Genomic DNA, 16389 nt, shown 5'->3' on the forward strand with positions numbered 1-16389 from the left:
GCTCACACACCAGCACCCTCCTCACTTTGTTTGCATGCACCAGTGCCATCCTTCCCCCTTAGCTGGCTTGCATGTGCCAGCTCCTTCCTTCCCTCGCTTGAGGAATCTTCAGGGGCACTTCCAGTGCTGAAGGAGCACTCCAAAGACACGGAAGGGCTGTCCAAGGGCGCTCCTGGTGTGCGTTCATGAGGCTTCCTCCTTCCTCTTGCAAAGCCTTTCTCCTGCAAAGCCCAAGCTGCAGCACAGCACAAAGAGGCCCAGGTGCGTGAGTGGACACAGTGCACGCATGCAAACAAAGGGGGAGGATGGTGTGATGCATGCGAGCAAAGAAAGGCCGAGGTGGGTGGGGGAGACTTACCCAACTGACTTGCAGCCTCCCCTGACGGCTTCCCCATTGACTTTGCTTGTGGGAAGCTGGCAGGGAAGGTTGCAAATGGCAATCATGTGATCATACAGGGTGCTTAGCAGTTGGTTGTAAGTGTGGATTGCCAGGTGCCCAGATCTCAATCACGTCACCGTGGGGGAGCTGCAGTGGCCATAACTTAGGGACCAGTCGTAAGTCCATTTTTCCAGCACCATCATAACTTCAGTCGCTGAACAAATGGTCCTAACTCGAGGACTACTTGTACCTGATTGATAGGAAACTACATCTAATCTTAATGTAGATGGAGTATCTTTCCCACTTAAACAGGTGCTGATATACCCAAGTTTTTCTCACAGCTATTTGCACATTGTAAAGTGGTAGTAGACTTAAACATACTTAGAATATATGCCCTGAAACCTGAAGTGATAACTAACAAGGTTCACCGATTTTAGTGGTCAGCTCAGAGCTCAACTGCATCCAGCCCAATGCCATGTTACCTACAACTTGCTTTGCATTTGGCCATAGGTGACACAATTTTATAAAAGCAGTTTTTAGTATATTCTTCTCCCATTGTTAACATGTATTAACTTCCACACGGACTGATACTATACTAGTCTTTTTTTTATTAAAACTCTAACAAAAAAGTTCCTAGAATTTTATTATTAATCCCACATATTTTTGAGCTGTTTCCTACATTATATGTAAGAAATAAACTTCATTTGATGTGATTAGTTTTTAGGGAAGCCATACTCATTAACCACTCAGTTTCTACAGTGTATCTCACAACACTGGAGGGGAAAGTAAGATATCCCTAGTATATATATTGAAAATTTACTGAAGTCTCATATTGTCTGTTAATGCTGAAATATTTCACTAGTAAACTGTTGTAGAAAGTAAAGTACATTACAAAAGGAGGAGTTTTTGGCACAATGCCTGTAGTAATGTTTATTCTGATTAGATGAGCCTTCCTAGAAGGAAATGGTACAAAATAGACAAAATGGTAATATAGAAATGCCTTAGTGCTTTATATAAATCAGAATGGGCTTTGTATTTAAGGTACAATGATGCAACTTTGTTTTAGAATATTTAAATAGTAATTTTCAAGTATTTTGTAAACTGGGCCAACAGAATCACCTCTAAAGCTTGATATCCTGTGAAAGTGTTATTTTCAAAGATTCTTATTGTCTTGAAATTAGAGTCTCTTCTATATTGAGAACATTTTGGTTTCTAATTTAAAGATTATTTTCATAGATATTGTGCAATAAAGTTATATACAGTACGTGTTTTAAATACTTTAACTGAAATTTTACATTTGTAAAATTATTTATTGTACTGGTATAAAATGGTTTTAAATTATATGTATAATATTGATCTTGTGTGCTATTTTGTAATTTGCATATAAAAATACCAGACATACTCATTGTTTGTGAGCACCTCTCATTTCATGAAGTGGAATATAAGTGTGCTATGGCACATTCAGGTAATAAGAACCGGAACTCACTGTGCAATAGCAAATCCTATGGAATTGCATGTTCTACTTTTCCTGTGGATTAATATGAGTTTTCAAATAAAATCAGAACACATTATTTATTTATGATTTTCACATTCTCCCGTAAAACATCTCAGAAAAACTAGTTAAACAATTGATACCATAGGCTTGCAATCTAAAGACACACAAAAAAAGGAAAAAGCAATTTAGGATGTAACTTTTAGTTAAAGTTCTTGTAATAAAATTAGAGTTCACAAAGGTTCCTGCTTTTCATTCTTTTTGCTGCAAGTGCCATCAGAAGACTGATAGTTGCTTTAAAGTAACTGTGAATAAAAATACTGGCATATAACTTGAGATGCATCACAAAAGGCTATCTCACAATATGGAAGTTGGACAGCTGTGAAATATAAGCCAAATAAGTAAACCATATTTACCCAGAACCCCTACAGAGTTCACTGGTGTTTATTTCTAAATATGTACAAGACTACAGATTGAGATTATTTATAAAATATTAGAACAATTGCAAGAAAATGGAGGTTGAAAACACTGCTAGAATTGCTAATTAAGCCAAATCAAAGTTATTAAACATTTTACTATAAATGCCACATAAGTAAATAATAGTTCAGAAGACAACTACAAAGTTTAACTTTATTTTTAATGAAAGGCTCTACTTTTAAAATTAGCTGCATCTGATACCAAGTAAATAATAATCTGCATTTCAAACCAATTATTTTCTTGTGTTCAGGAGGGAAAAGTAACTCCCACTAAAATGATAATAGGTTATTTACAACTATCTAAATATATCTATAAATTAAACAGGAAGGCAATGTATGTGTGTTGTGAAATATTATCAAAGTATTCATAAATCTAAACTAGAAAATCATATACAAAAATTTCACCTTCAGAATTTTGGTTAATATACTTTTTCAGCGTAATAAAAATGACAAGCTAAATGTGCTCCAATAAAAAGTTTCTTAATGACAACCAACAAATGCTTCATTGTATCTGGACAGCAACTTTTTATTAAGAGATTTGGATTTGGTGCCCTTTTTCTCTTTGAAAATGGGAGAATCCAGGAAGCTAGTATCTGTAAAAGGGTCTCCTCTTCTGAGTTTCCTATCAAAACAAATTAGCAAAGTATTTTATTAAAATACATAAATTGAAACAATTCAAATTATACCAAAATATTTGAAATTAATGTAGTTCTTACAGTTGAAAGAACTACGATAAGACTATGTAATTGACTTTTGAGAGAATCCAGAAACAAAGATACTCACCCGCTGAGACTTGGCTCCTTATAACTCACATAACTAGTACTTCTACGTCTTTGGTGAGAAGTATCTTTTACTGCAGTACTGAAGGCTGGGTGAGAAATTCTTGTTTGGTAAGAAGTTGATACAACATTGGTAATATCACTGAGATGGTGATGTTTTTGAAGTGCCTCACGTGGTTCATCTGTTGAAAGAATGTATTGTCACTTTCTTTTAATTTGTTACCATTATTATTCACCCCCAGTTCACGCAATGGTAATCTGAAGGAAACTTTCATTCAACTTTAAAATGCCAATATATTACTGAATAAAACCAATATTTAGTTCTTCCCAAATTATGACCACTATAGTTTGTTCATTTAAAAGAAAAGTTCAATGCTTTTTTTGGTTATCTCCAAAGTATGTGCAGTTTTATAATCCTAGGTAACAAGGGCTAGAGCAGGGAAATAATGCACTTGTGCATATTTATAAAAAATATTTAAAAATCTTTTAAAAAAACATTAGGAAACAAAGCATGAACATTTAAGAGAATCTGCACTTATGTACTGTTTTTGACTGCAATACTGGAGATTTAAAACCATAGTCTAATCTTCTAAAGTAGTTCATTTCTATACCGATCAACATACACGTTTTTCAAAGTACAGTAAATATGACCTTCAAGCAACAATTTTCTTACCCAGATGAGATTCAGGTGTTCTGGTATTCCTTAGTTTCCCCTCAGCATTTCTATCATGTTGCTCACACATAATTCTCTTTGATCGTGGCCTTGTGCATACTGGGATTACATCTGTTCCAGTGTTTAAAGTTTCCTTGGATTTTGATTTTTTTGAGTAAGGCACATAGAGACTGTCATTAGGATCCTCTTCTGAAACAGATGATTCACCACTACAGATTTCTGCTTCTTCTGTATAATGTCCATCCTCAACATGTTCATTTTGTTTGTTTTGCCGGAAAGGTGTTCTATGAACAGACTCCTCACATACAAAATCATAAGCATCATTGGAACTAATGTATGTATCTGCTTTTTGTTTAGAACCAGTCTGCTTATTGCCGTGTTTGCCTTTTTTGGAACTTACCCTGTGCACATTTCTTGTGGTTACCAATTTTCTCTTCTGACCCTTCTCTTTCTGAGTCTTCAAGCCACCAATATTACTGAAATTACTTTGTTCTAAAAAGGCTGTGGCATTTGATTCAATTTGCATATCTGATTCTCTTTTATCTGTGTTTATGCCATGCTTGTCCTCCTGACTAATAGATATTTCATCACATTTTTCATTATTGTTCCTTGTCTTAGACAAAGTTTTGTCTTCTTTGCCAAGATCAGCACTGAACTCTGGAATGCCAACATCTGATACAAAGAGTTCATTTGGGGGATTAATTCTTAAATAACGACGACGGGTAGACACATTTCTAGGTACAGAATAACCAATTTGCCTGTCTTCATCAACTGAAATAATTCCGCTTCCAGAGTCTAGATGATCTTCACAAGAATAATTCTGGCAACCTGAGAATTTAAAATATGCATCAATGACAAGCAAAGCTATATTTAAAGAGAACTAATTTACTATTTATACAGTAAATGTACAGATTTATTAAACCAGATGTTTCCACAATGAATAACAAGTTCTGCTATCTTGGAAACAGTAAATATAGTTCATAAAATTGATTATATGGAAAGGTTATAATGAAATAATATAATCCTAATAAAATTCTTCTAATCAAATGATACATGGGTTACTTACAATTAAATATATTGTTTATTCAACTTCTACCATCCCTTTATACTAGCAAGACAGCTATTAGAATGTTATAAAACAAAAACAGATTCTAAAAGGTTAAAAATTTAAATTAAAGCTAACATTTCAAATGCTAGGAAAAGAGATGGGTCTTTAAAAATTGTTCAAATACCAAAACTGTGGGCCACATATAACTCCCAAGCAAGTGCATTCCATGATCTGGAACCAGCCCAGGAGGCAACACTCTCCTACTTGCCAGAAAAGACAGGCTTCTGGTAATGGGGCATCTTCAAAAGGGCCTGCCCTACTTACAATTAAATATATTGTTTAATACCCAAAGAGATACACCATGACAGAGGCACTTTTGATTGTCTTTGGAGTCTTTTAAGGTTTAAAAGTTAACAGCATCTTAAACTGTACCTAGCAAGCAGTTGGCAACTAGTCCACATTTTTCAGTATAGGCATCATGGTACCATTTAACAGTCTAGCTGCCATGTTATGCACCAAGTCCAACTTACAGGCATTTTTCAAGGGAAACCTCACATATAGCATATTGCAATAGTCAGGATAAGAAAACCAAGACACACATAATTTGTCAAAACTGACTGGCTCGTAAAAAGTCCCTGAGCACAGCCTTAATCGTGCATAGCCATCACCTGCTAGTTCAGTGACAGCTGAGGATCAAGAAGCATTCCGATTGTGGACCTGCTCTTTGCGGGGGTATATATCTCCATCCCAAACAGGCTAAACATCAATTCCATAGCATTTTCTTCTTGTCTGGATTTAAATTTTATCTTATTAGTCGTCATCCTGCCCGCTATGAAATTTAGGCAAGAGTATTAATCACTTCCTTGGGTTTACTACTGGATATCATCAGTATGCTGATGGAACTCCACTCCAAATCACCTTACCCAGCAGTTGCAGATGAACAGAGGCAGGACAAGACAGGACTTGTGGTTCTACAAGGAATTAATACACCAATATACTATATACTTGGAATAGATCAAAAGTAGTATTTTGGATAGATCTTAAATACAGGCAGTTATTACAAAAAAGGTAGAAGCTTGACTCCTTATAGCCCCATCCATATAACTTTCTTGGCAACAGTACGGAAGTGATTTGCCACTGTCTTCTTCCAGAATGTTTTTGGAATTCCTAGTCTAGGTTACAACTCTGATATTTTTGGTCTCCCATCTTAGTACTAACTGTGCCTGACCCAAGCCCAAACAAGTTGCTGCTACCTGTTTAGGGACTTGTTAATAATTTGTCTATCACTGTAGGCAAACATTGTTACCTTGGGCTTTTGCAGAAATGCAAGATGGCATACCTGAATTAAGAGAAAACTTAACTGAATTTGTAACAAAATAAATTCAGTTGTAATAAATAGTGGTAGGTATAGGGTTCAATTTTTATCAAAGAGAAAACATAGTGTAAAGCATTATATAAAGTTGGTAGGATGAAAAAAGAACCACTATTTAAAAGTTACAATACAGAGATATTCAAAACAATTATACAAATATAATTAACTATGAGACAGTATAAACATCTTGCTAATATATGTATTGTATATCATTACCAGATTCCCGACTTTTTACTAGATGCCATATTTTCCTATTTTGACTGCACCCCTCTCTCAATAAACAGGACTGAAAAGGAATTTCAATTATGGCTATCAGATAAGATAAAGATTTCAGCTTTATCATTGGGTATATATTTTAAACTTCTACTTCCTTATGGAATTCAGATGATTGAGTTAAAAAACTACTATGGGCAGAATTAACTATTTTCTATGTGGCACTTTTGATAATGTGGCAGAGGGTAGGTTCCTTTATTAGTCAAAGTTCTATAGTTCCAGCACTAAAAGTTACAAGGCATATTTGGAAAATGCTGAACACAAATACAATTTTATCCTTATCCACTAAAATCACATTTTGGAACAATCCAGTTTGAAAATTGCAGGTACATCTTTTTGGGAGGGAGTAACTTGTGGGCAAATAGAAATAGCAATAATTTAGATCAGGTAGTTGTAGGAACTGTTTGGTGTTGTGGTTAAGGCACCAGGCTAAAAACCAGGAGACTCTGAGTTCTAATCCTGCCCTAGGAAGAAATCCACCTGGGTAACCTTGAGCCAGTCACTCCCCCTCAGCCCTAGGAAACAGGCAATGGCAAATCACTTCCAAAAAATAGCCAAGAAAACTACAGGGACTAGTCCAGGCAGTCAACAGACTCAACACTGACTTGAAGGCACCAAAATAATAAAAAAAAAGTGCTCAAAAATACAGGATTCCAGTACATTCAATTCTGTACAATTTGAACTTTAAAATAGACAAATTAGCAACATCTAAAACGTCTAAATTATCATTTGTTCAGAAATACATTTTGGACATTTTAAACCTACAGAAAATTAAAGACTTTTATAATGGATATAAGTCATCTGCAATAAGCAGTTAGAATGTTCCATACTGACAAACCAATAAGGGTCTTAAAGAACATTAAGCATGTTTCTTAGCATCTTTAAATGAGATTAATTCCACAAACTACCACTTTTTTCCATATTTACTGGACATCACAGAGAACATAAGTTATCAAACTCTTTATCCTGGAAAAGTAAAATGATTGTGGGGACACATGTATCTATGATATGGGTTTGCTCTGTGGTCCCAGTTTAATACTGATATAGTTTTGAGAAAAATAATAACGTGACTGTGATTTCTGAACTAAATTTCGGAATGTATGAACTCATGAACTATGAATCTATCAAACACTAGGCTTAGCAAAAAATTTTGTAATGATTCAAAGACTGCACTTCCCTAGATTAATTACATGTACTTACTTTCTATTTTTTATTTGGCCCTCTATTGATGAAAGACTGATCAATATGATTCTGTTTGGCCAAAGTTTAATCCTGTATTAAAAAACTGAGCTTGCTGCAAGTATAATTTTTTTGCACTGAAAATAGGACAGATCCACTTCCTAGTCAGGTCTGGCATCACTTTACTTTTCTAGAATCCTAATAGCTATTTTTGATATAACTCAAACTTAATATTTTACTCCTTCCTTTTCATTATCATATTGTAATTTACTTTTAAAATTTCAGTTTCAAAATTATAGTTTGAGCCTCTTCAAACTTTAAGAATTATTCCTGAGTAAACAGGCAGATGATTAACCTGCAATTTACACAAACTGATAGGTAAAGCTTTCACCTGAGTTTTACAAACTTAATTTTGGTATTACCCACCTGTATCTGTCTGAGATGCTGGAGGTATATTCTCAGTGCTGTCATAGAAATTTGATATAGAATCTGAGTCAGTTCTATTCACTTTATCTTGCATTTCATCTTTATCTTCTTTACTTACTTCTACAGCAAGAACGTGTCTTAGAAGTGTCCTATGAAAGATAGTTGGTATGGACTGAATTAAAGATATATATATTAAAACAGGCTTTTCCACAGGAGCACCATGTATTAAATTTCTTCATTTTTCTAACACTGCTTCTTAAGTTAAATTTGAATATTTCAAATTTCAGGAACATGTATTTAAAAAGATGAAATAAAAAAGAGTAGTTAGTTTCTCATCAAATGTAACTTATACTTTCATGCAATTTCTAATGCAAAAAAATCTCCTTACTGAGTTCCAATATTATACAGCCTTGTAAAATGCAAGTGGTTCATAGTCTCTGGTGAATTTTTTGTAATACTTAGAAGATAAGATTCTAGGATATGCCTAAATTCATAGCTGCATTAAAAATGAATCAAAATTAATGAAGTAAAAATTATCCCTTTTTAATAGTTGAAATGTTTATAGCCAATATTGCAATATTTGTGTTCTTGCATAGATCTTAGAATATTTTAGTCATTTTTAATTTTTAGAATTTGTATTTTATAGTTCTTGTGATCCTGCACAGATTCATGGGATAGTGCCAATGCACAAAATGGCTGCTGAACTCTAAACCATGGGAATACAGTAATACCTCAGTTCACAAATGCTTCTGTTCACGAACAGCAGCGTTCGCAAAATTTTGCTTCCATTCGCGAACTCTGCATCGGGTGTCGAACATGACCCGTGGTCATCTTCCCTGCTCTGACATGTGGTTGTGGCTTCCTCTAGGTGAGGTTGCGGTCGCAGACAGACACTTGCTGTGAAGCTTTTTGGTGTCACCTCAAGCAAGGTTAGTGTTCTCTCTCTTCATACTGTACTATACTGTACTTTGTTTCATATTTTTGTGGGTTTAAAAAAAAATACATATGGTTCAGAACGGATTAACCTTATTTACACTGAACCTTATGGGAAAATTTGATTCGGTTGGCGACCAATTCGGTTGGCAACCACGTTTGTAGGGGTCAGAACGGATTAACCTTATTTACATTGAACATTATGGGGAAATTTGATTCGGCCCGCAACCAATTCGGCTTGCGACCAGAATAGTGGAACGAATTAAGTTCGTGAACCAAGGCACCACTGTACTTTCAAGGTTGTCCTTATTAAATCTGTTATTCAACAAATCTTGATTCTGATACATCAAGCTAGTACAGGGAGAGATCTAAAGATGAGAGTTCCTAGAATTAATCCTCTTCCCCAGTTTAAGGATACCAACATCACAATTCAGACTTCTTCTATCATATTACGTTTGAAGAAAAATGTACTTTTAATATATATGTGGCATAATGTACCTTATAAATATGGTTATAAATACATTTGATAATTAAAACAAAACCCCTTTTATGTAATATAATGCTTTGTTATTTTTTCCCCTAGAATAATAAAAATTAAAGTTAGTTTTTTACTGTCTTAATCTCTGTTAATTAACACAAACCCCCTATTTTTCCTTTTGGATTATACATTCAAATAAACTGAAAACATTCAATTACCTTCTGTCTATTTCCAAATACTGTTAGTTTGTGGAATTTATTTCTTATATTTCTTTAGGGCCTGGGTATTTTTGATACTACTTATTCTATATAGATTCTGATCATTCATTCCAAGGACAAATAATGCCTGCTGAAGGTGCTCAACTATTAAGAGGTGTTACAGGCAAGCCCCCCATCCCCTGGCTCACAAAACAGATGTTCTGTGCAGGAGCTCCCTTTCTCTGGATCCGCTTGTACTTCTTGCCTGTACACATCATACCACACCCCTGGTAGGGTTGTTCTTACTCTCCTGGCCTTCTGGAAGTTGTTAACAACTTGACTAATACAGAAAGTATTTAAGACTTGAGTGATATAGAATAGTAGTATAATTATAACTTTTATTATACTTTTATATTATGTTTGTTATTATTGGATTCACTGCTGCTATTGCTTTTGTACACTGCTTAAATTAGCCTTGAATAAAGCAGTTTATAAATTCACAAAATAGATTTTGAAAAGCAATTACTAAATACATGAAGTATACTTACAAAAAATCATGTTTTTTTAAACTTCCAGGAGCACATTCCTCAAGTTCAGAGGTATACTGAATTGTATCCTATAGAAATTAAAGACGTGTTGAAAAAATTATTGGACATCCATAATGGAATCAGATATCTGAAAAATATGCATAGGAGAATGGTTCCCAGCGGCAGCTTGTAAATGTATTTACTGGAAGGTAATAAGACTTCTGCCACTGTATAGTCATTAAGAGGAATTAACACCATAGTAGAACATGATGTTATAACATGGGCACTTGTAACACGGTCCTAGCCATATGCTCAATGGTTGTAAAAACAGAAGCTCCCTGTGCAGTTCCCATGTTACAAATCATTCAGCAAGCCTCATGTTTTTAATGCTGAATTAATGCCTTCAGATAAGAACACTGGATTTCTCATTTACACATCTTCATTGTACTTTATGATCATCCACTAGCATTTTTAGGAGCTTGTTTTCTACCTTATTGCTAACTGTAGTATCAGATAATGAAAATATTAAAAATATATCCCATATTATCATATTTAGTTTTTATTGCTAGTACTTCACTTTTGCAAAAAATGTATAAAGAAAATAGGAAGAGAAGCACAAGGTTTGTAGAAGGTAGGAGAGTTGTCCTACTTGAAGTCCAAAAGGATTTAAGCAATTAAATGTAAAACATTTACTAAGACAATCTGTTACTGAAACTTAGTCAATACAGCTCTGCAACATTCAGATGCCAGAAAAGGCTATCTAGAGTTTTATGGAGATAGTTCAACCTTGAATGTTTGAATATCGTTTCAGGTTTAGAGTATTTCGTAGATCCCAGTAAGTCAAGAACTCTGACTTGTATCAACAAGTATTTTCAAGTAGTCTGAATTGATAGTTCAAATCTACAGACTACAAATGCACATACAAACAGGAGGGTAAAAGACTTACAAAATCAGCAGTGGAGACATCATTTATGGGATCAAGAATATTTGCTGCATTGAGTAGGTCTTGAACAACTTTGGAAATAATCTTCTTCACTATCATGAATCTATTCTGATTGAAAACAAAATAAAATAGCTGTAGAAAGGCATTTCATAAAAAATCTGTTAGCATTCTTAAGTTGAATGAGCTTTAGACATAAAAGTAAACAAAAATAATAGTATAGTGTTTATTATATAAAATATCTACTATTACAACTTACTAGGGAAGCTGCACTAATACATGGCACCAACTATAATCAATATGACTGGAAATTGATTAAAAACAATGATAGCAATATAATTTTAAAATTATTAAGTATACTTATATAAAACCATGTTACAACAAATACCTCAGCATGTTCTTTTTCTTGCTGTAATTTAAGCCTTCTTTGTAGGACATAAACCTGAAACTTCAAGCTTTGATATTCTTTCTTTAAATGCAGTATAATATCTTGTGCTTCCCTCATTTTACTCTTCTCTTCTTCTAAAGCCAAAGCCAAAGCATGATTATTTGCTTGGAAACTTTTCAGCTGTGCCGACGAATTATCTAGAAAAGATGGATAATTTTAACTTCCAAAATTCTATTTGGGGGTGGGGGGGAGAGAGAGAGAGAATATTAAAATGCTTACCTACAATTTTACTCTTAATAGGTAAAACCTGGTTTGCTTTACCCAGCCTTGCCCATTTTTTATTTCTCTTTTCTTTCATTCGTTCTTTTATATCCTCCAAACTGTCCTTAAATGACTTTTTCAAACATCTTTCTCTAGCCATATTTCACCCTAAAAAATACAGAAACTGTTGTATTTAGACATATTTAAAATGTTACCACTAAAATAAATTGCTGTATTTATTCATTTATAATACCTACATTTTACAGCAATGAAGTATTTTTTACTTTTATGCTTGAGAAAAACCCTATTTAGCATCTTAAAATACTTCTGAGAAATCTCTTCATGAAAGTTTGTTCAACAAGACTTAACAATAAAAAATCTATTTAAAGTTAAAATTTGAAAAATACTGTACAAATTGATTATAATTTGTAGTCTTAGATATTTTCGTATCCATAGCCTCTTTAAGGTGATGGCTAACACAAAGCATTTCTTTAAGCCAACATATTAATATAACCCCATTTAGAAATTGGCAAATTATTCCATTATCAACTGCTAGACACAAATTTCATGACCAGGACGCTGCTTGAATTCTGCAAGAATGTTCTATCAGCTTGTTAATTCCACAGACTGACAATTAGGAATAGAGTTGGACGGTATATTATCAACACAACACAATAAAAATATTGCTGCTTATATAATATAAAAGAACATTAGGCACCAACTGTATCCATGTGGCTCATTTCATTTGAAAGATAAAAAACTGTTTTAGTTTTTCTTATGAATATGCCTTAATATTGCTTTTTCCCCCTTATGATGTTCATAGCACTAGATCTTTACATAGATCAGATGACTGTATCAGGTATGACATGGGAATATTTTGTGACTACTAACAGTCAAGCAAAAGTGCAGTCACTTGTGCAGGTGAATGAAAACAAACCTCAGGTTTCTAGATTTCTTAAAGTAGAGAAACTATCAAATGTAAGTACACTTTTGATACACTAAGACAGCTTGATTTCGTCAGGCACAAAATTGAGTAAAAGCTTCCTTATTTTCAGAAAAAGAACTTCATGGAGAAGGAATTATATCTTTAATCGAGTGACTTCTGCAATAATTTAGGTACACAGCAAAAATCCATAATGCAAATTCATAATCTGAACTGTATTATCTGAAGCACACGATATGAAGTTATATAAATACCACAAAGCTGTAAACTAAAATACACACTTCCCTGTGAGAACCCCCCATTCAATGCAAAGGAGCTTATTTCTAAATTGGCATGCTTGGGATTGCGTTTGGCTATAGTCCCACTGAATTAAACGGGTTTAAAGAAGCAGGTTTGGCTGCGCAAGGAAAGAGTTCTAGGGAAAAACCCGAGTTATTTTAAGCCCTGCTCTCTCAGGAACAGGACGGGATGTTTCTCTATCATCCATGTCCATGCCCTTCCGACTGGGCCCCTCGCAACCACCGCCCGCAAGTCGAGGAACCGCCCGCGACCTTACGGGAATCGAACCCGACTAAGCACCCTTAGCCGGCTCGTTTTCTTCCTCCAGGAGCCTCTTTCTTCACTTCAGGGAAACGCGGGGACGCCGCGGCCGTTAGCTCCCGGCCACTGTTTTCAACTTGCTCGCTGCCCACCACAGCTTCGCTTCCCGCTTGTTCGAAAGTCTCCGCTGCCTGCTCTGATTGGCTGTCCCGGCGCAATTGGAACGAGACGGCGCATGCGCTCTCTCTTGCCCTCCGCCTTTGTTTCCTGATCTATAGATTGAATTTCTCGAAGCTCCTTCCTCTTTTGCTTGTGTTCGCCAAAGCTTTTGACCTTTCTAGCTTTCCGTCTCAGCATCCCTTCACGCGGCATTGGGTTTGGTGTGTAAATAGTTACCTGGCTGTAGCCGAAGGTGCAAGTGGAGGTCGTCCGTGGGATTGTCCAGAGCTGCATTTTCTTCACTGGGTTATTAAATGAGGTACTTCGGTAACAGTGCACTTTCTGCAATAGATTCAGGGCAGATACTCTGAAAAAGATTTCGCGCTTTTTATACTAAAAACACGCATATCTGTTTTCCCCCCCCTCCCTTTTCTCAAAGTTGGAATGAATAGGAAAAATGTTTCCCAGCTCCCTCCCCAAGCCTGCATGCAGCAATCAATTTCCAGCATTTGCTTCTGAGATACCACTAAAGAGCAAACGTCAAGGTTAAGTCAGGCAGCCTTAAGGTTGCAGACTTTGCAAATTTAGGTGAAGGCCATGTTGGATCCCTTTAAACCGGATGCTTTATCTCAAGATCACTGTTAGTTATAGTACCAAAATAAAGGGATCCATGGCTCGGAATACAATACAAACAACACGGTGAATCTGAAATCTCAGATGAAATATGGTCAGCGGAGTTAAAAATGGTAGTGCTACCTGGAATTTTAGGCTTCATTATTAGCTTTTTAATAAAGGTGATATTAGCATTTTAGCATGGCATCCATGCTTCCTTTTGAAATTCAGGAAATCATGTTTTCTTTTTAATCAAAGCCATTTCTTCTTTTGATATGCCAGAACTAGCCTTTCCAGCAACTTAACAACGGGGAGCATGTTCTGGAAGTCCTTGAATACACTTGCAAGTATTAAGAAAGATACAAACTCATGGAATGTTATTTAGGACCGACGTTTTCTATTGTTTAGTTCTCACATCTGATGTCTCTTATTATTTGATTTGTTGCTTTCTGACACATCACATATACCAAATTTATGTATCATTTGTTTCTGTACCCTATATAAAGACTGGAGCCCCCCTTAATAAATGCTTTTCTCTTTGCCTGAAGTACTTGTGGTTTATCCTGTCAGGAGGGGTGAAAAAGCCACTTTGCAAAGTTAGTTTCTCTCTCAAATTCAGGGAAATAGGTTCCATTAGCTCCACACCAAACTTGGGGTGCCTGAGTCTCTAGGCAACAGTGACAAGTGTATTTTCATCACTTAAATGTTTCTTTCTCAGTGTGTCATGTGAACATAGTAATGTCTGGTACTTTTATCTTTTTGTGAGGCTGTGGCTAGCCATCCTTCTGATAACAGGAAAGCACATGAAAATATTTACTTTTGTTTTTTCTGTTATTTTCTCTAAGGCATATTTTGATTTCCCTTTTTAAAATAAGCATTTCAGAATCACAATAAATTATACAGTAAACTGTAAAACCATACTGTGATTTACCACAGTAAAACTATTTTGTTTTGCCTTAAAATATTATTCATGCCCAGTTGTTGCCATTTATAAATCATTGTTCATGTTTAACAGGCAAATCTTAGAGGCAGGGCTAAATCCAGTTTCCACTTCTCTGTGACCAAAGGAAACTTCCCAGAAATCAGTTTCCTATCATTTTAAGGTGAGACACACAAAAACTATATTATAGGATGTAAACTAGGGAGGGTTCTGCTGCTGTGCCATTGGGACAGATTTGCACATTTTGCAAATGAAGTGGCTCAGATTCATCAAATCATGATTCTTTAAAGGCAGGAACTGAAGTGGTGAGTGGGGGATTATCTTGTACTCTGGTCTGGTATTTGTCCAGATCTGTGGACTGTGATGGTTGAGTTCTGATATGAACTTTATCCATTTCTTGAATCCATGTCCTTCTTGGCTCCTTTAGATGGTCAAGAAAAGGTCAGTAGCTGGATCTGAAAAGCTGTCCATACCTCTTTAGCATGCTTGAAAGAGGCAGTGGCCTCTTTCATGAAGAGGTCCTCCCAGAGACTGTTTTGGACAACCATCACTCTTTCTCCAATCTTTGTTTTTTAGAAAAGGTTGTAGAAAAGGTGATGGGAATTTAATTAGCCACATAACCTTAACCCTAAACAGTTTATGTAGATTCCTTTCAGTCAGAGTTCAGGCATAGGCATGGGATGGAAATGTCATTGGTTCAGACCTAGGTGGGTAAAGCATGCTCTTTCAGATTCTAGTTGAACTCTCAGTGGTATTTAGTAACCACTGACCATGATATTCTGGACTGCCTGCAAAGGTTAGGGGTTGGGGACACTGTTCTGCAAAAGTTTCAGTTCTTTCTAAGGAGGAAGCACTGGTCAGTAATGGCAGGCAGAGAGAGGTTGGCCTGGCTGGGATTCATACAGTGGGGCAAAAAAGTATTTAGTCAGCCACCAATTGTGCAAGTTCTCCCACTTAAAAAGATGAGAGAGGCCTGTAATTTTCATCATAGATATACCTCAACTATGAGAGAAAATGGGGAAAAAAATCCAGAAAATCACATTGTCTGATTTTTAAAGAATTCATTTGCAAATCACGGTGGAAAATAAGTATTTGGTGAATATCAAAAGTTCATCTCAGTACTTTGTTATATATATATCCTTTGTTGGCAATGACAGAGGTCAAACGTTTTCTGTAAGTCTTCACAAGGTTTTCACACACTGTTGCTGGTATTTTGGCCCATTCCTCCATGCAGATCTCCTCTAGAACAGTGATGTTTTGGGGCTGTCGCTGGGCAACACGGACTTTCAACTCCCTCCAAAGGTTTTCCATGGGGTTGAGATCTGGAGACTGGCTAGGCCACTCCAGGACCTTGAAATGCTTCTTACGAAGCCA

At 35.7% G+C, this 16389-nt stretch overlaps 2 protein-coding genes across 4 annotated transcripts in view; one reads left to right on the top strand and one right to left on the bottom strand.

The window, feature by feature from the left end:
* KAT2B (lysine acetyltransferase 2B) overlaps positions 1 to 13490 on the top strand; it is a 69693-nt gene extending 56203 nt beyond the window's left edge. The window contains exons 16-18 of one of the 3 annotated variants that reach the window (XR_015797890.1): positions 8966 to 9026; positions 10282 to 10441; positions 13372 to 13490. Coding sequence is in view for 1 of the 3 variants with exons in the window: in XM_088150775.1 (XP_088006901.1) it covers positions 8966 to 8969 (4 nt within the window). In the remaining 2 variants the exon portion in view is untranslated. Of the gene's footprint in view, positions 1 to 8965; positions 10164 to 10281; positions 11119 to 13371 lie in introns of those variants that run through there. The other 2 variants (XR_015797889.1, XM_088150775.1) reach the window with 2 other exon arrangements.
* Positions 1664 to 13459, bottom strand: SGO1 (shugoshin 1). The gene is made up of 9 exons (XM_025165195.2): positions 13321 to 13459; positions 11840 to 11989; positions 11561 to 11757; positions 11179 to 11283; positions 10254 to 10321; positions 8098 to 8246; positions 3800 to 4627; positions 3131 to 3308; positions 1664 to 2969 (listed from the first exon to the last, which is right to left on the bottom strand). Exons 2-9 carry the CDS (start codon positions 11979 to 11981, stop codon positions 2828 to 2830), a joined length of 1809 nt encoding a protein of 602 aa, XP_025020963.2. The 5' UTR covers positions 11982 to 11989; positions 13321 to 13459; the 3' UTR covers positions 1664 to 2827.
* Positions 13491 to 16389: the final 2899 nt, after the last annotated feature.

Source organism: Python bivittatus, unplaced genomic scaffold (genome assembly GCF_059951505.1).
Source record: "Python bivittatus isolate LINGU-HERP-01145 unplaced genomic scaffold, Pbiv_v1 ctg000610_np1212, whole genome shotgun sequence".
Taxonomy (NCBI): domain Eukaryota; kingdom Metazoa; phylum Chordata; class Lepidosauria; order Squamata; family Pythonidae; genus Python; species Python bivittatus.

Coding starts and splice junctions, on each gene's coding strand:
- SGO1 (XM_025165195.2), bottom strand. CDS start 11,981: ATGGCTAGAGAAAGATGTTTGAAAAAGTCATTTAAGGACAGTTTGGAG. Junction 11,284..11,560: donor AAGAAAAAGAACATGCTGAG/GTATTTGTTGTA, acceptor GTTTTCAATCAG/AATAGATTCATGATAGTGAA. Junction 10,322..11,178: donor ATGTCTCCACTGCTGATTTT/GTAAGTCTTTTA, acceptor TAATTTCTATAG/GATACAATTCAGTATACCTC.